The sequence below is a fragment of the Lissotriton vulgaris genome, unplaced genomic scaffold (genome assembly GCF_964263255.1).
Source record: "Lissotriton vulgaris unplaced genomic scaffold, aLisVul1.2 SCAFFOLD_4665, whole genome shotgun sequence".
In the NCBI taxonomy this organism is placed as follows: Eukaryota; Metazoa; Chordata; class Amphibia; order Caudata; family Salamandridae; genus Lissotriton; species Lissotriton vulgaris.
In genome coordinates, this window is record NW_028247366.1 from 123,396 (window position 1) to 147,726 (window position 24,331).

At 50.5% G+C, this 24,331-nt stretch overlaps 1 protein-coding gene across 2 annotated transcripts; it reads left to right on the plus strand.

Moving 5' to 3' along the window:
- Nucleotides 1-10,613: 10,613 nt before the first annotated feature.
- Nucleotides 10,614-19,384, plus strand: LOC147665184 (uncharacterized). Of its 2 annotated transcripts, XM_086949692.1 has the most exons (4): nucleotides 10,614-10,914; nucleotide 11,433; nucleotides 17,603-18,236; nucleotides 18,489-19,384. In XM_086949692.1, exons 1-4 carry the CDS (start codon nucleotides 10,805-10,807, stop codon nucleotides 19,382-19,384), a joined length of 1,641 nt encoding a protein of 546 aa, XP_086805818.1. In that variant the 5' UTR covers nucleotides 10,614-10,804. The 2 variants fall into 2 exon arrangements, with proteins under 2 accessions (XP_086805818.1, XP_086805817.1); XM_086949691.1 differs by lacking the exon at nucleotide 11,433 and having other exon boundaries at nucleotides 10,614-10,964; nucleotides 17,568-18,424; nucleotides 18,500-19,384.
- The last annotated feature ends 4,947 nt before the right edge of the window (nucleotides 19,385-24,331 follow it).

A 24,331-nucleotide genomic window follows, 5' to 3' on the forward strand; every position in this document is an offset into this window, starting at 1 on the left:
ACAGGGATGGACCCGCCAGAGATCTGGCGGGAGGAAGAGATAGTCCCTATTTTTAAAAAAGGCCACTGCATCCAGGAGTGCTTTTCCGTCCAGAGAGGAACTTACTGCCGATTTAGGGCCAACTTTGAGAAGCGCCGGGGTCGTGTGCTAGGACCCGCTGCGCCGTGATCTACCTGCTGGCTGCTAGTAAACCATCCCCAACGCCCAGCATAACCATCTGGACTTCATCCCCCAGAAGGCTCTGGGGCTGCCTGCGCCTGTGACGGGGCTTGTCACCGCCCCCAGCACACGTCTATTAATTGCTCTGCCGATTCTGCTACGCGGGAGCGTCCCGGGAGAAGCCCGGGACAAGGGCGGGACCGTTTTTGGCCGTTAGAGGCCGTGTGAGGCCGGGCTGGGCCACCCCCTTTGACTCTGCTCATTTGCGTTCTAGGTATTTCTTGTTATATTTGATTGGGCTCCTGCATGCTTGCTTCTAGCTAGCTAGTGTTTTAAACTGTATTATTCGCTTGCTGGTATCGACTGTTGTCTATTAGAGCGTTCTTTGTTGTGGGCTATTTTGATAGGTAATGTTTGGCACTTGTTGATTGTACTCCATTTTTTCTTGCATCTTCCACTTTGGCTGTTATAGCAATAAGAAATGGTGAGGCGTAACCCCGCAATGCCTGCCCCTCCCCCTAAGCAAAAGGAGGCTGCGAAACACCAACTCCCTAGCCTGACAGCTATAGATCGCATGCTTCAGAAGACCATCGGGGTGGTGGCAAATGCCATAGAGAACACAGAGCGCCGTCTCTCGTTACCTCTTGGTTCTGTTCCCCCTTTACCCCTTGCTAATATGTCAACATTTTCTGTTAATTCCCAGGATTCGTTACTAGGACCTTCTTTTGCCGCTCTCCCTGGATGTAGTCATACCTCAACATCTCAGGATGTAGCCCCTACGGTGGGTAACTTATCCTCAGATATTTATCCTTTTGTTGCGAGGCTATCATTGACCCCTCCTATTTTCCAAGATGTGGCCATTGATGATTTCCCGTCTGAGGCAGTGGTCTCTAATGATAAAGGGGGCTGTAATACGCCAGCTAGCACTAATTCAGTCCCTGGCTCCCAGTCAAGTGCGAATAGTGATAGGCCTTGTGTTACAAGGCGTATGTCAAAATACGCCGCCAAGGCAAACTCAACTGTGAGTAATAGCAAGGGATTAACAGGAGGGAGTAAATCTAAGAAGGTACCTGCCAAACCCTGCACATCATAGGGCAAGAATGCTAATGTCAAGGTACCTAATGTTGCACCCGACATTCCCAAGGATTCATGCCCATCTCTTGATGAGAGTTTCCGGGAATTATTAGACAACCTTTTGGAAGAATCTCTTACCATCCCAGTGAGCAGTGGATCGGGTAGTGGTAATGACACCCAGCAAACAAATGCTAGCCCAAACATTGCGCACCCTCTCAATGCCGATAAAGAAATCCCTTTTATTGCTCATATTGAGCAAATTTTGAAGTCCTTGATCTTACCGGTGATTGAGAGGTTAAAAGAATTAACAACAAGATTAGATCGCTTTGAACAGGGTACACTTGACAACTTTCTCTCTGTAAAGTCCCTAATTAAGCTGCACTCCAAACAAAATGTTGCAACAGGCGCACATAAGCAAAATCCTTCTGTAGCTCCTGCAGTAATAGGTAAACCGACACCTTCAAAACAACACCTTGCCTCAGGGACCCCAAGTGGAACTAACCCTCCTACGAGATCTGTCACAACGAGCAAAGCTCCAGCTATAGTAGCTATTCCAAATAAGGCTAGCAATCTACCAGATCAGTCGCTAACTAAAGGGGCTAAGAGGGTTCGCGATAAGGCACCCACAGAGGTCCTGAGTGATAATCATAATAATAGCAAAATAGATAAGCAGAGCAAAGATCCACTCTTAAAATCTGATCTAGCTCATAGCATAGATTCCAATCTTCCTTGTGTTAATTTGCCACCAGCCTGTTTGCCTTATGTAGTTGTATTGGCAGGAGTCCCTTGTCTGAAACCGGGCAAAATTGAATCATATGCCGAACTTAAGAATAAAACCATCTTCTGGCTAACCGATAATAGGCCCCTCCTGAGGGAATTAGATGGACAGATCCTTCATGTTAGAAGAGTAAGATGGGTGGGAAAAAGGACCAAAGACATTAAAGGGGATTGTATTCTAGTCAATTTTAGTGATATATGAGTGGCTAGGTACATTTGCGATCAGCAAAATGTACATGGTGACATTGGAATCAGTACGCATGAGTTGGGATATTTTTACTCAAGCCCACTAAGATGGCATCAGGGACAGAACATTGGAAGCCAACTCTGGGGAGGGTACGCTGGCAGTTCCAATTTTTTCCTAAATCCTGCTTTTTACAGAGATATTATCCATCACAAAAGTAATTTTGGGTACTGACATAGCGATGATTTGTTTTCGCGTTCTTTGCCCTTTATTCCTGATTATAGTAGGCACAGTGGTTGTAGGTTTCCAATCCTCTCCCCAGCGACTATCCAGTCAGCCCCGAATTTAATTTCACCAGAAATAACTCGCCGGGGTGGTGGGCTTCAGATAGGATCCCAAACTGTGGCAACCAACTCCTGTAAACGGAAGGGAAAGGAATATGGGAACCATTCCATCATCAGATTTGGCCCATTTGGCCGCAAGGATATATCTGTTAGTCCCTTGGGCACCCCTATTCCCTCTGCAGATTTATCTGCCCAAGAGAGCGCCATTTCCCCATACAAGATCTCTTGCAATCTTCTATGGCAACTGACCCTGGTGGAGAGCATCCACCACTACATGCAGAACAACTTAACTGCCTCCAGGGTGTAGAGGTGGCTGACGGGCCGATGATAAAGGTTCTCAGCTGGAATATAGCAGGAATCGCTAGGAAGTTAGATCTCCCTGATTGGAACACCTTGGTGGAGTCCCACACAATTTGTATGTTCCAAGAGACCTGGAGCATGGAACCTAACCACAAGGTTGGCTACACCACGTATTTTATACCCGCAGTTTGGCCATCCACAGGGAGGGGTCGGCCTTCGGGCGGACTACTCATCTGGGTGAGCATCTCCCTGGGATGTAGTATCACACAAGAGCAGTGCAGCTCGCCAGACATTCTTGGGATCTCAATAAGAGGCCCAGGCAGGGGGAGGTTTCTTGATATATTTAATATATATGCATGGGGCACTAAATCTATTTGAGATTGTAGTGGTGGCACGCATGTATTGGTCGCGGGGGACCTTAACTGCACATTCGAGCCCCTTGCAGTAGAGGACATCCTAGATCTTACTGAGGACAACTCTAGGAGGGGCATACCAGCGTTAGCGATCAAACCAATAACAAAATGGACCCAGAGGGCGATCCAGCTCAATGCGCTGACGCTGGAATATGGTTTAAGAGCAGCAAATGGCAGAACCGCCTCAGATCCCTTAGGTGCCCACACATACAATAGGCCCAACCATACATCAAGGATTGACTATATTCTCCTTGATTTAACACTTTGGAAATATATTCAGGATATGGTAGTAGTACCAACTGTAGACAGCGATCACAACTCGCTGTCTTTGAGCCTAAAGCACCTGTGGCCATGCCAAAGTGGCTTATTGCCTCCAAGCAAAGTAAAGTCCACCTCAGAAGTTCTTCCATCTAACTGCGGAAGGCGCCTCAAGTGGTGCAAAGTTGCCTTAGATGAAGCAAAGGTCCAGGCTATAGGAATGATACTGGCAGCCTCACTAAGCGAGATGGAAGTGTCCCTTCTGGAGCATCCAGACCCTTCCCGGGCTACGTTGGTATTCCAGGATACCACAAAGTCCATAGGAAATGTATTCTTGGTACAAACATGTGGGGGCAGGGCAAAAGGGCCCCAGAGGCCTAAGGCAAAGCAGGGCTGGTATACAACAGATTGTAGGCAGAAGAAGTTGGCATTAATTAAGGCTGTCAAGATGAAGTCACAACCTCTGATCCAGTACACCAGGAAAGAGTACTATTTAGCGGTAACTAACGCCAAAAGGGTGTGGGAGGACCTGTATTGGGAAACATTAAAAGAGGCTAGCGCAGGGCGGGATGCAGGCCGGTTCTGGAGCACTATAAGAGCGAGGAATAGTCCTGACAGCGACCTTATTACCTGTAACATCACTGACCAGGTGTGGTTTGACCACTTTTCTAAGTTGTATTCTTGCCTGCCAGAAGCTCCTAGTGATTCCGCTCCATGCAGTTCTCAAGTAGTACCCGGAGAGAATAATCAATTTCCTTTTTCAGTCAAGGAGGTTGAATACGCAATTAGTTGCATTGTGCCCCAAAAAGCAGCTGGCCCTGATGGTATTCTTGGGGACTTGCTTTGTTCTAACCTGCCGAAATGGGGGAAGCTTATTCATACTCTTTTGACTGCTATTGACAAGGGTGCCGCCATTCCCGAATCCGGGAAGGGGGCCGAGGTCGTCCCTGTTTATAAAAAGGGCCAGAGGGACGACCCTTCCAACTACCGCCCAATAAGTGTATTAGACTCCACCCAGAAAGTTGTGGGGAAGGTGGTGCTTGAAAGAATTCTGCAATGGGCTGAGGACAATGAGATTCTCTCGCAACTATCAAGTGGGCTTCAGAGATGGCACAGGCACTATAGAGCAGGCTTTTAGATTACTACTTATTTATTGGAAAGTGGTTGTTATAGGCAAAGGCAGCCTTTACCTTGTTTTTATTGATCTAAGGACTGCCTTCGACCTTGTGCCTAGAGGACGTTTATGGGGGGTGCTGTTAGAAATGGGGATTCCACCCAACATCTTGTCTATTCTAGTAAGGCTTCACGAAGGAAATTTCGCGCAAGTGAGGTGGGGTACAGAGGGGCAGAAAACTAATAGCATTCCGGTGGGGAACTGGGGTCCGCCAGGGATGTGCCCTTGCCCCGACCCTTTTTTTACTATATGTGAATGGGGTGGTTGAGCACTTGCTTCTTAAACCATCAGATGCTCCATCCCTGACAGGGGAGTGTATCCCTACCCAATTATTCGCCGATGATATGCTCCTAATATCTAAGACCCCAGTAGGTCTTCGTGGCCTTCTAGATAACTTTCAGGCTTTTTGCATCCAACGTGGCCTAGTAATAAATACTGACAAGACAAAGTTTCTGGTGTTGAACCCCCCGAAAAAAATTGGGAGCCCCCCTGTACTAAACCAAGTATCCCTAGAGAGGGTCACTGTATTTGACTATTTAGGTATTCGTATATCGGATACTATGCAGTGGACCCAGCACCTTTGTAAAATGCTATTAAACCACAAGAGAGTCACGGGGGCCCTCCTTAAAGAGCAGCGCTCCTCTTCGACAAGACCGATAGCCCCTGTTATTGACATTTATAAGGCAAAGGGCGTTAGTACTGCCCTGTATGGGGCAGAGCTTTGGGGCACTTCTAATATAGATCTACTGGTAAGGCCTGAAAACAAGTTTTTAAGGGCCATTATGTCCCTTCCACAGAGCACCCCGCTGACTCCCTTATTGCTTGACCTAGGATGTCATCCCATCAGTGATCTTGCTAAACTTCGGCCATTACTTCTATGGGCCCGGCTGTGGCGAGTACCGGAACTTGCCAATTATACGAAGGGGCTAGCGGAAGTTATGACAATGGTGGGATGGCATAAGATAAAATGGCTCAAAGATGTTAAATTTTTACTTGGCAAGCTAGGCCTTACTGAAGCCTGGGATGCTCAGTCTTCTCCCCGGAAAGCGACCCTTAAGATCCTTTATTGGAAATGGGTCGCTACCAGAACTTGTATTGACCCAACTCTTGGTAGGTTGACGGAAGAGTTCCTAAGGCATAAAGATGTACTATTTCGGGAACTATATCTAGATATTGTATGGAAATCTTATGACATGGCATTATATTTTAGATTCAGGGTAGGGGCACTCCCAGTGCCCGCCCTAACTGCTCACTGGAAACCCCGTCTCAGACAACATCCCTTTGCCCTATTTGTCAAACTAGTATAGAAACTGTACTACATATCCTGTTTGCTTGCCAGGCTTATGCCCACCCAAGACGAAGGTGGCTCAAACCTATATGCCAAGCTATGGGAACTAGGCACTCCAATGAGGCACTCCGGATTTTAATGTCGGACACACGGCCACTATATGTTTGTGGTCTTTCTAAGTTTTTAGCAGGGACATGGTCCATTAGGGCTAAAAGGCTAACACCAAATGTTTAATCTGGTTTTAAAACATGGTTAAATTTAAAATCTGTAACCACAATTTTATTGTCTACGTTTTTAGATTTTAAACAATAATGAATTGCTAACAAATTGTTTTTATGTAAATGTGTTGTATATAATGTGTGCTTTTATGATATTTTTATCGAAATAAAGCCCTATGAACTGAACTGAACTGAAAAAAGGTTGCCCTCTGCAACCCTCGAATTATAGGCCCATTAGCCTGATAGATATAGCCAGTTCAAGGGGTGGGAGCGCACCAGACACGTCCCAACGTAATTACCTCAAGCATGATGGTTCATGTAGTTCATTATTTCTCGCTCAATTCATTTCAAAGTGTTCATAGCCAGTGCTGTATTATTAGTCTCAATTCGTATCCCTAGACACGTGTTTCATGATTCCTCAATCGTCAGTAGGGAAAAAGCAAAGTTCATAGGTTACAGGGCGTGCTGCCTCGTCTCTCAGGACCAGTTCCACTCACAGCATGAAGGTGCAGGCTCCCGAGGTCGTCAGCTCACAAAATATAAACAGTTCAAGGGGTGGGAGCGCACCAGACACGTCCCAACGTAATTACCTCAAGCATAATGGTTCATGTAGTTCATTATTTCTCGCTCAATTCATTTCAAAGTGTTCATAGCCAGTGCTGTATTATTAGTTTCAATTCGTATCCCTAAACAAGTGTTTCATGATTCCTCAATCGTCAGTAGGGAAAAAGCAAAGTTCATAGGTTGCAGGGCATGCTGCCTCGTCTCTCAGGACCAGTTCCACTCGCAGCATGAAGGTGTAGGCTCCCGAGCTCGTCAGCTCACAAAATTTAAACAGTTCAAGGGGTGGGAGCGCACCAGACACGTCCCAACATAATTACCTCAAGCATGATGGTTCATTATTTCTCGCTCAATTCATTTCAAAGTGTTCATAGCCAGTGCTGTATTATTAGTTTCAATTCGTATCCCTAGACACGTGTTTCATGATTCCTCAATCGTCAGTAGGGGAAAAGCAAAGTTCATAGGTTGCAGGGCGTGCTGCCTCGTCTCTCAGCACCAGTTCCACTCACAGCATGAAGGTGCAGGCTCCCGAGCTCGTCAGCTCACAAAATTTAAACAGTTCAAGGGGTGGGAGCGCACCAGACACGTCCCAACATAATTACCTCAAGCATGATGGTTCATTATTTCTCGCTCAATTCATTTCAAAGTGTTCATAGCCAGTGCTGTATTATTCGTTTCAATTCGTATCCCTAGACACGTGTTTCCTGATTCCTCAATCGTCAATAGGGAAAAGCAAAGTTCATAGGTTGCAGGGCATGCTGCCTTGTCTCTCAGGACCAGTTCCACTCACAGCATGAAGGTGCAGGCTCCCAAGCTCATCAGCTCACAAAATTTAAACAGTTCAAAGGGTGAGAGCGCACCAGACACGTCCCAACGTGTCTGGGCCTCAACAATCACGTTGTCGTAGAGTTTTATTTTCTGCCTTAAACCGTTGGGAGAGTCTTGGCGGGGGGTCCCTCAGACTAGCTGGTCCTGCTGAATGGCTTTCCGGCCCGCCCTACAAATACCGGGGATGTGTCAGACCTTGGTTCTTCCAGGACCGCCTTGTCTCCCTACTGGATAGTCAAACTCCCTTCCCTTTTTTACCAGACAGGCAGACTTTTAGGCAGACTTCTAGGCTCTTCAGGACAGGTAAACAGCTTCTCCATTAAGGTAATTCAGCCTGCAGGTGATGTCCCTTCAACTTAGATAGACTGTCAGGCTGACACCATCCCTGGTGGCACAGCAGACACCCGAGTACTTTGTAGAGCACATTATTCCTTGGTAACAGAGGACTTTGAACTGGAGTATAAAAGGGATAGATGGTCCCACTTGTATACACACCTGGCAGGCAGGAGATGCATTCTAATCTGTCGCACTCTCACATTGCATCTATGCTATGCACACCAACACGCTAAACACACACTGGATGTTAGCGCAAAGTCTGGGCACAGGCAAAGAAATGGAGCATTACATGGGTGTGTCAGTAGGAAGCGACTCCACTGACTATGATGCAAAGATCGCATCAGGCTATTGATCCTTACAACAGGGAGCATTGCCACCACCGCTCTAGCTGTTAAACCCATGACAGTCCTCTGCCTTAAATGAGGGCACACTTGGTGTGACCCTCCAGGTCAAAGGACCGGTCCGTGACCTATCATAACCCCTTGTTAGAAGTTACACAGTACTGGGGTGACAGGAAAATCTCATGTAAATTTCTTTTTTTTTTTACTTTGTGGTAGTTTTACCCCAGTAACGTGTAGTTACTAGTTTGACGGCATGGACTGGGCAGTTGCCACGAGGAACAGATTCTTCTGCCTGTCAAACCACATACCATTCACTATTTCATAGTGTTTTTCTGCTTTTATTTACCACTTGTTTTAAGCAGGTGGTATATATATGCATGTGGTTGGTTGGGGGGGGGGAGATTGGTGAAGTAGGGGAGGGATTGGTGAAGCAGGGGAGGGAAGGGGAAAACAGAGGGAAGAATTGTGTGTTTTCCGCAGTTAGGAAAAAAACCAGCATAAGTCTTGGCTGCTTCTGCTGCACCCAGAGTCTTGTGCGTCTTTTCAGCCTAATTTTTCTGTCTGGAAAAAAATGGTGTCCTGTTTTTCTGCACCCAGTAAATCCAGGTGCAGAAAAGCCTAACCACTGATAATCAGGTGGAATAAAATGAACACATGAAAGTACGGCTTCATTTCATTGCCCTTGATTCATACTCTGGACAATAGTTGAGGGATAGGTCTAGGCATAGTCCCTGCAACACACAATAGATTTGCGTGCGGCAGAGGCCAGAGCTCAAAAGTCAGGATACCAGTTACAAGTTGGTGGTAACTCAAGGCAGGGGAAAACGCCTGTTGTCCGTGGAGGGGAAATTCCCATCCCAGAAATCTACATTAAAAATTAATTAATAGTATTCTTTTTTAAATAGCTGTTTGGTGCCAGGGCATATGTCTTTAATTTCTGCTTTTGGGATTCTATGTTACAACTCCATAGGGTACAGGTATCCTTTGTGAGCTTAATAAAATGTTGAAAATTCTACAAATCCTTACTCCTACATCCAAGTATTTTCAGGCTACCATTCTACACTCTGCTCTGTCAGAAGAATAGCTCAACATTTTCAAAATTCTGCAATTCTGTATTGGTTTGGCTTGTAAATTATTTTTGGAGAAATTTACATGTATTAACTATTTAATTTTAATACTATAGGTGATTGAAATTATGGACGTAAAAAGCATGATTTACCACCAGGCAACTGAATGTTAGTGCCATAAGAAGGATTATTCTGAAAATCTGAAGGACATCCAGCATTCTAAGTTTAATAAATTTCAGAAATCTAGGTGTGGCGAGGAAGTGGGAGTTGAGGAAAGTACTATACCTGTAAGTGAAGTCTCTAATTTTGCATTTCATTAACCCAGAGCAAAGTCATACCTGTGCACACAGCATCAGAAATAATGCCAGAAAGACCAATCACAGCATCCTCATCTGCAATATTATCAGAAAGACAAATTGCCTCAGCATGACAGCATAACGTTCATCTAAAGCATCATATAATCCCAGAGAGGAAGGACACACTGCATAAAAGAAAGATATAACAAAAGGTTTCTTCTGCAGACCATCAAAGAAAAGACACTAAAGAAGACTCCGAAGCTGACACGCTAACAACCAAAAGATTGGAAAATCACCTTTGTTCAACAACCGTTTTTAACCAGTTACGCAAGTTTGAGACTATCTGCCTCAGGATATAACACCTCGATCCACTCTGCTCACTCTTGCGAAAACCTTAAAAATTCACCACTTTATTGTGTTAATGACCATCTCAGATTGTTTCCTTTTTATTGTGTACTGTTCTGTAATTCTATGTAAATCGCCTCAACATTATCTGTTGTGCAGGAGTGATATGTAAAACTGATTAAATGAGCACAGTTGCGCTATAGGTAATGTAAATAAATCCTCGTCTTCAGAACTACAAACCTTAACCTTACACCAAACATAGAAAGGGTAAAAGGAACTGATGTTCTGCGACTCATGATCCACAATAGTACTGTGCACGTTCTAACGCCCTCAGTTACGGCCATTACAAAGTGCAAAAAGGTACTTCTCAGTTTAATCATTAAATATCAGACTAACACCTTATCACTGCATTGCTAAGAACCTATACAAATAGATTTGAGAAAAACTTCAGTCACAAAATAAGTTGCTGCCGGAGAGGCTATTACCTAAAGACTAGTATCTGCTAGAAACATTTCAACAGGTGTTACAGGGCTGCTTCCAGACATATTTTGCTCAATTCAAGTGTTAAGAAGATTACACACAATTTCTTTTTGAGATAAGTGCTGAACCATATCTAAACAAGCCCGACTCTAAAATCAGGTTCACTCTTACTGTGGCATATAAGCAAGAGAAAAGTAGAGATATTAACTCTAGGAACACAATTGATAAAAGCACGGGCTGTGAGAACAAATTCAGTGTTCAAACCCGTCTCAATCAAAGCAAAATAACCCAAGTTGGGGAAAAAAGTTACCTGTGCCAACAAAGATTCAACCATAAATCTCATCTCACTGAATTTGAGAGAATGCTCACTGGGGAAAACCAATCTCAGTGCAAAGTATGCCAAAAAAGTTTCAGGCGTAAATCTTATCTCAATGAGCATATGAGAATCCACACTGGGGAAAAACCTTATCAGTGCTCTGAATGCCAGAAAAAGTTTAGTTTCAAACCTAGTCTAAATCTACATGCATGGGGGGCGTGGCCAAGATGGCGGGGTGAGCGGACGCTTCCTCCCGTAGCTCCTCCGGCCCGGCTCAGCTCGAGCCCCGATTCCTGCGCTTCTCTCCCCCCGCGGCTGCACTGCGGGCGAGAGAACTGTGCCGGAGTTCCTGGGGCACATTTTGGTGCCACTTTGCCTTCTGTGGCCCCGGGGGAAGTTCCCGAAAAGTTTATTCGGAGATCGCTCCGAGGAGTAGAGCCCGGGTCGCCCCGAGTAGAAGAGCCTGGAGGCGGAGCGTAGTGCGGCGCTGTCCGCGCGCCTTGGCTGGCCCGAGTGCTGAAAAGCGGAACGCCGGAGATCCCGAGGGAGCGGACTAGACGGACTCCGCGGAGTGAGGTGGCTTCCTGGCCGGTGCCCTGGTGGCAGGCACCATTGCTGGGCGACGGACCTTAGCCCTGCACAGGCGATCCCCCCCCTACCCGGGGTCTCGAAGGGTGACGCCTTGCGAACTCCGCGCCTGGAGGCGCTGGATGGCGGAGTTCGAGCAGTGCCCGAGCCGGGCAAATCAACTGGTGATGGAGGGAGGCACCGGTTTCATACTTTCCGGACCCGTTATCATTTGAGAGTTGCCCACGGACTTGCTGGCCCGGGCTGCCTTCTTGGGTCCCACCCTCCCGCCATCTTGTCTTTGTGTGGCGGAGCCCAGTGACCCCTGCCCGCGCCCTTCTCACACGGGAGCCTCGACTCGTTCTGGCACCGACTCATCTGCTGCCCTCCCTGGGAGCACGAGGCGGGAGGCCTACACTTCGGACATTGCTGCCTGCCCTACTGCCCCGGGGGCCGTCTTGCCCAAGCCCGGGCCGCCATTTTGTCGCCTGTGACGCACTACCCTTCTCCTCGGCGAGGGCCTCACATCTGGTGCCCGCGAGCGGCGGCGCTCGCCTACAGCAACTGACCCTGGGCTTTGCCGGGCCCCAAGATGACTGGAAGACGTGGCGCGGCACGAGGAGATCGCACCTTGCCGGAAATGCTCGGCAGGTCCCAACAACTACGCGACAGGACGCAGCCGTCCCCGGGGGCCTCCCGGGCATCAACGGACGCAACTGCGGGCGAGCCGCCGGTCACGCGGTCCTTCATGGAGGACTTATTCACCTCCCTCAAGGAGGAATTTCAAACTCTTAAGACCGAAGTGGCTGGAGAGGTCCGGGAGGTGCGCAGGGAAGTCGAGGGCCTGGGCGAACGGGTCGATACTGTGGAGACGGCGGCTCAACGTCGCGATGAGGAGATAACCCATCTCCAACAGGACGTCCTCCGCCTCCGGGAGCAATGTGTCGAGCTCCAGGCCCACTCGGAGGACCTCGAGAACAGGTCCAGGCGGAATAACATCCGGGTGCGGGGTGTTCCATCCGCCGATGAAGGTGCGGACCTGGTGGCTTATCTGCAGGACCTGTTCCGCGACATCTTGGAGGAAGGAGCGGATTTCCCAATCCGCATTGACAGAGCACACAGGGTGGGCCGCCAGCGCCAGTCATCGGCACCCCCGCCTGATATCCTGGCATTCTTGCCGGATTTCCCCCTAAAGGAGCGCATCATGACGGAGGCCCGTAGGAAGCAACCACTGACCTTCCGAGAAAGACCTGTGGCGCTCTATCAGGACCTGTCCGCCATCACACTGCAAAAACGCAGGTCTTTCCGCATCGCTACGGACTTTCTGCGAGAACATGAGACAGCCTATTCCTGGGGTCACCCCTTCCGTCTTATCTTTAGATGGAATGGGGTACTGCATCAGCTGCGCTCCTTACAAGATGTCTGCGGGGTGCTGGGTCTTACTGCTACGGAGGAGGAAGGGGCTACACCCGCATGGCGGCGCCCCGAGCGGCGGGGCCGACGGAGGTCGAGAAGGCGCCCATCATCAACGCCAGCGAGTCGCCCAGACTCGCCCACCATCAGAGCTGAAATGGCGGAGGCCCTGAGGACTGCGGCCAGGAACTTGCCTGAATCTACTGGTGTGGCCTTAACGGCCTAACTTTTCTCCGGGGGGAGAGGTTCTTAGCTTTAACGATGCTGGGCTGGGGGCTGGGGGGGCGGGGGGGTGGTGTGTGGCTGGACGTCCACTTGACTGTTTTCTGCAGACTCGCCCATTTGGGCTAGACTGAGACTATGGGGTGTTGTTTTCTGCTTTTTGTTTTGGCCGGTTGCCATAAGTGGGTTTTGGGGGGGTTTCACTGTTTGTTTGTTGTGGGGGGGTCCCGTCCGAAGCTGTCCGAACGCGTACGATGCCGCTTCTGGCCTTCCCTGCGCCCCTGCCCCGCGCGCCCCATCCGCTGATCCCCCGCCTGCTGCATAGCGCGTTGTTTCCCTGGAGGCGATGCCACCCCTGAAAGTAGTGACCCTTAATGTCAAGGGTCTGAATAACCCCGTGAAGCGTAGGGCGATCCTCTCCCTGTTAGAGGGGTCGCAGGCGGATATCTGCCTCCTGCAGGAGACCCATTTACTTTCCAGAGATTGCCATAGGTTGCGCTCTGCCAAGTTCCCCACGCAACTCTTTTCCTCTGCTGCGACTAAGACCGCTGGGGTGGCCATTCTTCTAGCCAGCTCCTTTAGGGGGGAGGTGCTGTATAAACATGCTGAGCAGAAGGGGAGGCTCTTGGTGTATCGCATGCGCTTAGGAGGTGTTACCTTTACGGTTGGTTCGGTTTACAGCCCAAACGACCACCAGGATCGTTTCCTGGAATCGGTGTTGGTGGACGTTACTGCCTCGCCCGATCGCCATATCATCCTGGGGGGAGACCTGAATATGGTCTTCGACTCCACTCTAGATAGGTCTGCCCAGCGCTTTCCGCAGACAGGGGAGCTTTCTAAGGCGGTACAGGACCAGATTGCGGAGATGGACCTGCATGACCTCTGGCGCACCATGCATCCCACCGATAGGGACTACTCCTACTTTTCCCACGCACACCGCACTTATTCGCGGTTGGATTATCTTTTGGTGAGCGGCCCGCTTCGCTCGGCCGCCACGGCGGCGGACATCGGGGTCTTGTCCCTGTCCGATCATGCGCCGGTTTCCGGAGTCTTTGCGTGGCCGGCGGCCCCCCCCTCCAGAGGGATGTGGCGGCTTCGGGACACGCTTCTCCATAAGAAATCGGTAGTGAAACGAGTGGAGGAGGTCATCCAGGACTACCTGACCCACAATAACAACTCTGACACGTCCCTGGCTACGCAGTGGGCGGCTTTGAAAACGGTCGTCAGGGGAGAGTTTATCTCCATTTCCTCGGCGGAAAACAAGGAACGCCAGCGCAAGAGGGAGGAACTGACGGCGCAGGTTAGGGAGCTTGAACAGGTCCACCGCCGGACGGGGGCTCCTCGTGTTTGGAAGCAACTGAAGGCGGCACGAAAACTCCTCTCTGCGTTGGATCTAGATCGGGCGGAGTATGCAGCGCTGCGCCTGAAACATGCCTTTTACACCGGCGGAGACAGGTGCGGTAAGCTCCTGGCCCATAGGCTCAGGGCTGCGCAGCAACGCAATGTAGTGAAGGAGTTGGTGGGAGTGGATGGGATCCCGGTTTCCAGTGACGCGGAGGTGGCAGATACCTTTCGATCCTTTTACGAGGCACTGTACGCTTCAGAACCTTCCCCACCGGGAGAGGCTGAGGCCTATCTAGAATCCGTGACCCTCCCGGCCTTGGACCCCTCCCAGGCGGACCACCTAGAGAGGGACATTCACGTGGAGGAGGTCATCTCCGCGATCGCACGGCTGAAGCATGGTAAAGCCCCGGGCCCGGATGGCTACACGGCCTTGTTCTACAAGACCTTCTGTCCCACTGTCGCTCCTCTCCTGGCTCGCTTGTTCAACTCCTTCTCCGAACCGGGTGCCATCCCACCGGACCTCCTCTCGGCGACTGTGTCGGTTATCCCCAAGCCGGGGAAGGACCGGACCTTGTGCGGCTCGTACCGGCCCATTTCGCTCCTAAATGTGGACCTCAAGCTTTACACCGGAATCTTGGCGGCCAGACTGGGTCTACATTTACCAGGTTTGGTGGAGGCGGATCAGGCCGGTTTTGTACCCGGTAGGCAGACGGTCGACAACACGAAGAGGGTGACGCACGTGCTGGAAAAGGCCTCACGCGTTCCGGGGGAGCGGATGCTGCTATCGGTCGACGCGGAGAAGGCCTTTGATAGGGTTCATTGGCCATACCTCGAGCTGGTCCTTGGGAAACTGGGGATCGGCGAGAAGTTCCGCACTATGGTCTTTAACTGTTATAGGAGACCGTCGGCGTCAGTGCGTGTCAATGGACACAGCTCCGGCAGCTTCGCCATTGAGCGCGGCACGAGACAGGGTTGCCCCCTCTCGCCGCTCCTCTTTGCCCTTTATATGGAGCCGTTTGCGCAGAGGATCCGCGACAACCCGGACGCTATTGGGGTGAAGATGGGGCAATACACGCATACTGTCAGCTTATACGCGGACGATGTCTTGCTGACCCTAGATGACCCCAGGCGGTCACTCCCTGCCTGCGTCCAGGAGCTGAACGCTTTTGCCCGCGTTGCGGGCTTTAAAATGAACATGGCCAAGTCGGCTGCACTGGATGTCTCGCTCTCTGCCGACACCAGACGGGACCTTCAAAGTCTCTTCCCTTTGCAGTGGTCCTCCTCCACGGTGCCTTACCTGGGCATTTTGCTTGCTCCCACCCTGCATGCCATGGTCGCGGCTAACTATTCCTCTCTGGGCAAAAAGATAAAGGAGGAACTCGGCCGATGGAACAAGGGCCTACTCTCGTGGCTGGGCCGTATTGCGGCGGTGAAGATGACGATACTGCCCCAGATCCTGTATCTTTTTCGCGCTCTACCTCTTCAGCCCCCCGTGGGTTGGATACGGCAGACGCAGGCAGACATCTCCCGCTTTGTGTGGCAGGGCCGTAAGCCTCGGATGAAGCGGGTCCTCTCCATGCTTGCCCCGTAGGCGGGAGGTCTCGGGGTCCCGGACCTCCGGAAGTACTTTCAGGCGGCGCAGCTCCGGTACCTGGTGGAGTGGAGCCGGTGGGAATCGGACAAACACTGGCTCTTTCAAGACCAGGCAGTTGCAGGCCGTACCCTCCAGGAGGTCCCGTTCCTGCGGCGCATTCATCGCCCGCCTAATCTCTATGCCTCCTTTATCACCCGGGTCCCGCTAAGAGTGTGGGACGCGGTGTGTGAGCTTCGGGAGCTCACCACTTTTCCGTCGCCGTTCACTCCCATTGCTGGCAACCCGGACTTCACTCCGGGTCTGGAGCCGGGGGCCTTTTCCCACTGGGTGAGTGCGGGATGCAGGGCGCTTTTCCAGATCTACGGGCGGGAGGGCGTGCTCCCCTTCCAGCAGCTCCGACAGGAGTTTGGTCTGACGGAAGGGGACAGACTGCGTTACATGCAAGTCCGCCACTGGGCTCTCCAACCCCCAGTGCGTGACGTCGCCGCCCGTACGATTACGCCCTATGAGCGATGGTTGGTGACCCGGGCCTCGGACGCCAAACTCATCACTGATTTGTATAAATTTCTCCAACCCCCGCCGTTTCATTACCATAACCCAGGGAGGGAGCGCTGGCACAGGGAACTGGGCAGGACCCTGAGCCACAAGGAATGGGACAAGATTGCATATCGGGCGAGGCACTCTGCGTACCACACTGGGCTGACGGAAACCTTCACTAAAGTGTCCACCTATTGGTACTACACCCCGGAGCGGCTCTACGAGATGCGCAAACTAGGCGATAAGGGTTGTTGGCGCGGCTGCGGACAGGAGGGCACCCTTACGCATATTCTCTGGGAGTGCCCGGTGCTGTCGGCTTACTGGAAGGAAGTCTTAGATGAGGTGGATAGGCATTTTGAGATTGAGCTTCCGCGCTTCCCCGCGTATGTCTTGCTTGGCCTCCCCAATGACTTGATGTACCCGCTGAAATCCCGCAGGGGCAGGCAGATTGCGATTGCGCTAGGCTCCGCCGTTCAGAACATACTTGTCCTTTGGCGCACCCCCACTGCCCCCTCTATCACTGGTTGGTTGCATAGGCTCTGGCAGGTACTGGGCATGGAGAAGAAATCGCTAACGGTGGCTGGGAATGTTGACCAGTTTGAGGAGCTCTGGCATCCCTTTTTGGCACTGCTGTCCACGGAATTTCGCGAGCTAACGTGTCCACGGTACTTGCGCCTCCTTAGGCTGACACCGCCGGCGCCAGCGGCGGAGTGATTGTGCGGACTGGGGGCCGGGGGTTGGGGGTGGGAAGTGGGGTTATATGCTTCTAATGCTGACTTTCGGACGGGGAGGTTGGGGTATTGTTTTCTTTTCTTTCTTCCTTTGCCTTTCTTTCTCCTTCTTTTCTGGGGTCGAGGGGCTGGTGGAACGGTATGCTTCTCCTTTGCTGTGTCGCAGAGTGATATTCTGGCTTGGCCTTGCCTAGGGAGTGGGGACCTACAGGGGGGTTGTTCACAATGCCTTATTGCCTTATGTTTTTGCCTTGTTACCCTCTGGGGCATCCTGCCTCCCTCTTTTTCTTCTTACTCGCTGCAACGTTTTGCTTCTTATATTGTATGTTTACCTGACCTCCTGCTCCCCTCCCCATGTGTTTTTTTATGCCTTAATAAAATACTTTAAACCTAAATTTACATGCATTAACTCACTCTGTGGAAAAACCTTACCAGTGCCCTGAATGCCAGAAATGTCTCAGTGACCAAAACAGTCTCACTCGGCATATAAGAACCCACACTGGGGATAAACCTTATCAGTGCACGGATTGCCAGAAATGTTTCATTGAGAAAAACAGTCTCACTCAGCATAGAAGAACCCACACTGGGGATAAACCTTTTCAGTGCTCTGAATGCCAGAAATGTTTCAGTTACAAAAGCAGACTCGTTGAACATACAAGAATCCACACTGGGGAAAACCCTTATCAGTGCTCTGAATGCCCAAAACATTTCAAACTTAAATCACTTCTAACTGCACATGTGAGATTCCACACTGGGGAAAAATCTTATCAGTGCTCTGAATGCCAGGAAAGGTTTTGTAACAAACAACGTCTTTCTCAACATGCAATAACCCATTCTGTGGAACATCCTTATCAGTGCTTTGAATGCCAGAAATGTTTCAGTGTAAAACGTAATCTCACACGGCATACAAAGATCCACACTGGGGCCAAACGTTATCAGTGCTCTGAATGCCACAAATGTTTCAGTGACAAAAACTGTCTCACTCGGCATACAAGAACCCACACTGGGGAAAAACCTTTTCAGTGCTCTGAATGCCAGAAATGTTTCATTGACAAAAACAGTCTCGCTCATCATATAAGATCCCACACTGGAGAGAAACCTTTTCAGTGCTCTGAATGCCAGAAATGTTTCAGTTACAAATGCAAACTCATTGAACATACAAGAATCCACACTGGGGAAAAACCTTTTCAGTGCTCTGAATGCCAGAAAAGATTTTTTAACAAACAAAGTCTTTCTCAACATGCAATAACCCATTCTGTGGAACAACCTTATCAATGCTCTGAATGCCAGAAATGTTTCAGTCTAAAAAGTACTCTCACACGGCATACAAAGATCCACACTGGGGAAAAACCTTATCAGTGCTCTGAATGCCAGAAATGTTTCATTGACAAAAGAACTCTTTCTCAACATACAATAACCCACACTGGGGAAAAACCTTATCCATGCTCTGAATGTCAGAAATGTTTCAGAGACAAACTCAGTCTCACTCAACATATAAGAACCCACACTGGGGAAAAACCTTATCAGTGCTCTAAATGCCCAAAAGATTTCACACTTAAATCACTTCTAACTGGGCATATGAGATTCCACACTGGGGAAAAACCTTATCAGTGCTCTGAATGCGACAAATGTTTCAGGGTAAAAAGCAATCTCACTCAGCATATAAGAACCCACACTAGGGAAAAACCTTATCAGTGCTCTGAATGCCAAAAATGTTTCGGCCAAAAACACAATCTCATTATTCATATAAGAACCCACACTGGGGAAAAACCTTATCGGTGCTCTGAATGCCACAAATGTTTCAGTGAAAAAAACAGTCTCACTCAGCATATAAGAACCCACACTGGGGAAAAACCATATCAGTGCTCTGAATGCCAAAAATATTTCTGCCAAAAAAACAGTCTCATTAATCATATAAGAACCCACACTGGGGAAAAACCATATAGGTGCTCTGAATGCCAGATATGTTTCAGTACAAAAAGCAGTCTCACTCAGCATATAAGAACCCACACTGGGGAAATACCTTATCAGTGCTCCAAATGCCAAAAATGTTTCAGCCTTAAATGTAATCTCACTAAACATATGAGAATCCATACTGGAGAAGAAAATTATCAGTGCTCTAATTGTCAGAAAAGATTCAGAGGTAGAGATAATTTCAAGCGCCATAAGAAAACACACCATCAAAATATTTTAGTGCCAGAAAAGCATCAGTTTTAAACACAATCTCACTCTACATGAGCAGACGCACACAGGAAAAAAACATTACCAATGCTGTGAATGCCAGAAATTCCTATCTGATAGGCACAGCCTCACTAACCATAAGCGGTTCTCCATATTGATGAAAAACCTTATGAGTGTTCTGAATGCCAGAAAAGCTGCAGAGAAAAACGCTATCTCACCATGAGAAACTCCACACTGAAGAAAATCCTTATGCCAAAAAAGCAAGGCAGAATCTGAAAGAAACACGATAGTGTTAGATTCCTTACCTTAGAATTACCCCCAGGTGTCAGACTGGATACGGAAAGTTTTTCATCAGCAGTACCCCTGCACGTCGGTAGGCGTCGTCTGCGGCTCCGTGTCCGTCGTCGGTGTTGTGATTGCCGGAATGATGTCGCTGGAGTACTTAGACGCCGCCATCGCGCGCTGACGTCGGTTCTTCTTTTTTCTGTGCCAGCTAGCGCAGATCCGGAAAGAGCACGTACCTTTAGTCATTTTTTTACTAACTTTTTGGACATTTTTGTCTATCTTTGTCGACTCGACTCGACTCACGCGGCTCAGGAGTCTCATCCTGTCCCACACCCTCCGGTCCCTGGACTCAATACGACTCCGGGCGATATTAGAGACTTCCTTGTTGCCAAGAGGACTCTCTTCCCGCCGTCGACACCTGCCGGCGCGGCTTCGGGCCCGCTGGTCCGACTGGGAGTCCTAACTTTCTGGCGGCTTCGGCCCGGTGCCGTCGGCAACTTCGATCTCGGCATGCAGGACCCCGTGGGATCCAGGCCTGGATCCCGGTCGATGCCAGTTGACCTTTTGACTCCTCCGCTGGTGCTGACCCCGGCGCCATCCCCGGACAACACCGTCCCTGGTTTTAGCCTCAGTCCCGGTTCGGCGTCGGAGCAGCGCGTCTCCGACGTCGATGGGTAAGCCCTTCACCTATGACCCGGCTCTGTCATTTATGCAAGTGTGGCTCACTGGTTAGAGGAGGCAGACCCTGAAGCAGAGGTCAGACCCGGGACCAGGGTTCAATTCCTGACGCGGCAGGGTCTTGAGCCCAAATGTCCACGGACTCGACAATTCTCGCTTCGGTGCCTACTCGAATCACGGGTTCACACTCTGCAACTCTGGGCAATAGCTTGCTTAATTCCACTACGGCCCCCCCGCGGCGGGATGCCTGGCTCTCACCTTGGGGATGCCCAGTAGGGGTTATCTCACAGGAAAAAGCCAGGACGGGTTCCCAAAGCAAGCGCCTTGAGGCCTATCGGTGATAAGGAGCTATATAAGAACCTTTGACATTTGACATGCCTGTTAATCAGGACACGGATCAAGGGGAGGACTGGGAGGGGTCTGAAAACCCTCTGGCACAGCAGTGCCATGTAAGTCAGGACTGGGCAGATGAACTGAGGGAAGCCAGTGGTCTAGACACTTCGCCTGACACTGGTTTTCTCTCTCCTCCCTCCGTGACTACGGAGGAGGAGGCTACTTATGCTGTGGTGTTGCGCAGGGCGGCCAAGGCCTTAGCCCTTGAGCTCCCTGCAGTAGCGTGAGGACTAACTTCCTCACCGAGGTGCTTCAACCGCCAGTCAGCTCTACGAAGCCTCTGCTGCTGTTTAATGAGGCCCTCACTGACTTTCTGACGGGCACTTGGTCCAAGCCCTCCACAGTTCTCCCTGTGGATCAGTACGTGGACCGACGACAACGCCCGGCTCCGGTCGACCCCTGCTTTCTGTCCACCCACTCCACCCCCGAGAGTCTGGTTATCCAGGCCTCCACGTCCCAGACCGCATTCCCGACCGCTCCGCCGGATCAGGAATCCAAAAGGTTAGATCAGTTTGGCAAGAAACTGTTCTTCTCGGTCAGCCTAGGATTGCGGTCCATTAATACTGCATGCCTTTGGGCTGTTAAACCCACTCTCTGTGGGATACGGTGGCGGACGCGCTGCCCCAGTGTCCGGCGGAGGCCCAGACATGGCTCGCCCAGGCTGTCGCTGATGGCCGAGACGCAGCACGGTATTCCATCCAATGTGGACTTGACACCACGGGCTCGCTGGGCAGAGCAAATTCAGCGACTGTGGCGATTAGTCATCACGTCTGGCTGAGGTCCGCCAATTTTTCAGGGGATGTCCAGAACACACTCATGACATGCCCTTTGATGGCCGGGTCCTCTTTGGCGACAAAGCAGATAGCGAGCTTGAGGGCTTTAAGGACTTCAGGGCTATGGCCAAGTCCTTGGGCCTGTCGGGCCAGCGCCAGCAAACTTCTACGTTTGTGCAGTTTCACGCGGTCGCGGACGTGCTACCCGCCGTGGCGGAGCAGGGGGTCAGAGAGCCGGTCAGTCCACATCAGCTCCTGCAGCTTCTGCCTCAAAGCCTTCCTAGTCCGAGCTTTCAGGCTCATTCCACGCCAGTCGGAGGCAGGGTTTGCCATCACGTACTCCACTGGCGTTCCATCACTTCGGTCAGGTGGGTGCTGCAAATCATCCAAAGGGGCTACTCTCTCCCCTTTGAGGCGACCCCTCCAGCCATGCCACCACAGTACCATGTCGGGGGATCACTTGCAACTTCTGCGAGAGGAAGTTACGGCCCTCTTGGCCAAGGGGGCCATCGAGCGCGTTCCTGGTCCAGAAGTAGGACGTGGTTGTTATTCCCACTACTTTCTGGTTCCAAAGAAGGGCAAAGGAGGGCTGTGCTCTATTTTGGACCTCAGGACCGTCAACGGCTTCCTCCTGAAGGAGAAGTTCAAGATGCTGACTTTAGCTCAGGTTCTGGCTGCTGTAGACCCTGGAGACTGGATGGTAGTGTTGGACTTGCAGGACACCTATTTCCATATTCATGTCCTGCTGGCCCACCGGCGTTACATGCGGTTCATGGTAGGCCACGAGCACTTTCAGTTTACTGTGCTCCCCTTCGACCTTACCAGTGCCCCCCGGGTGTTCACTAAAGTGACGGCTGTGGTTGCAGCTCATCTGCGCAGACTAGGGGTTGCAGTCTTCCCCTATCTCGACCACTGGTTGTTGAAGGCGGGCTCGCCCCAGACAGTCGTCTTCCACCTCCAGAGTACGGCCGGCCTCCTGCACTCGCTGGGGTTCTCCATCAACGTGCCGAAGTCACACCTGAGTCCCTCTCAGAAGATCCTCTTCATCAGAGCGGTTCTACACTCGGCGCAGTTTTGGGTGTATCCTCCCGAGCAGCGGGTTTGGGATATTCAGGCTCTGTTTCCAATCTTTCAGCCTTTATTCAGAGTTTCGGTCAGAATGACCCTGCGGCTCCTGGGGCTGATGGCCTCCTGCATCCTGCTGGTACAACACGCCAGGTGGCGGATGCGGGCTCTCCAGTGGGACCTGAGGCTGTGGATCCTCTCTCTGCCCCTCTTTCAGATGTTTTCCTCTTTCTTCTTTCTGTCGCCCAGCAGGGCTCTGTCCTGGGCACTATCAAGGACTATCTTTCGGCCATTTCAGCCTTCTTGTGGCTTCCTAGTCAGCCTTCTATTTTCAAGTTCCTTGTTGTAAATAGATTCTTGAAAGGCATCACGCACATGTTTTCTCCTGTTCCTTTCGTGATGCCTCAATGGGACTTGAATCTGGTTCTTACCTTTTTGATGTGCGCTCCCTTTGAGCCACTTCATAATTGCCCTCTCCGTCTTCTGACCCTAAAAACTGCTTTCCTGGTTGCCATCACCTCGGCCAGAAGAGTGAGTGAGCTCCAGGCTCTTAGCCTGCTTTCCTCTCTGTCCATCCGGACAAAGTTGTTCTGAGGACTCGTCCTTCTTTTCTACCCAAGGTGGTTACTGCCTTTCACATCGGACAGACCATTACCATGCCCACCATCTTTCCGCCTCCACATCCCTCGAAAGAGGAAGAGAGGCTCCACCGTGTGGACCTAAAACGTGCGCTCTCCTTTTACCTGAACCGCACACAACAGTTCCAGGTGGACGACCAACTCTTTGTTGGCTACATGGGAGCTAAGAAGGGACAGGCAGTGCACAAGCGGACCATCTCTCATGGGTCGTTTTGTGCATCAAGATCTGTTATTCCTTGGCTAAAAAGGAACCTCTTCTAGGGCTGCGTGCCCATTCCACTCGGGCTACAGCGGCTACTACTGCTTTGAGACGGGGAGTCCCTTGTAGGACATTTGTCAGGCAGCTACGTGGGCCTCGCTGCACACGTTTGCCAAGCATTAATGCCTGGAGAGCCAAGGCCGGAGAGACTTCTTCTTTTGCCGTTCTGTTCTCCAGGACTTTGTGGTGTGATTTTGGTTCGCAGACCCACCACCTGGGTTTGTATTGCTGGGGTATCTATTCCAAGGTAAGGAATCTAACACTAACGTGTTTCTTTCAGATGCACAATTTACTTACCATTGGTAACGATATATCTTTAAGAAACATTAGTTAGTGTTAGATTCCTTACTGCCCCACCCATCCTCCCCATTTCTGCGAACCGATATCTAGGGTTCAGGAATTTCCCTGTCAAGGCCCTAGTTTAAGGGAACCAGTGTCGGTTTCTTGCATGGCTCTGCGTTCCTGGCGCAGAAAGCTATGTACAGAACTGACGTCAGCGAGGGTGGCGTCTGGGTACTCCAGTGACGTCATTTCGGTGATCTCGATGACGGACGCGGAGCCGCAGACGACGCTTACCGACAAGCAGGGGTACTGCTCACGAAAGTCAAATTCCACCAAGCAGTTCCAGCGCCTGTTCGTCGTACCAAACAACTGCAACCAATGAATCCTGGGCTCGCTGTCAAACAAGTTCAAGTGTGACTCCTGATGAGACCATCGCCATTGACTGTCTTATCTGTGAGAAGCTGCTCCAGCCCTCCTGTGATGGTGGGCCGGAAGACCTTCACCGCCAAGTGAAATGCTCGCAACTCCAGCAGCTTGATGTGGAGTTGGGTATCTGCCGCTGACGAGGGTTCCCTAATCTCTGTCTCCCATATTGCCTTCCCATCCCATT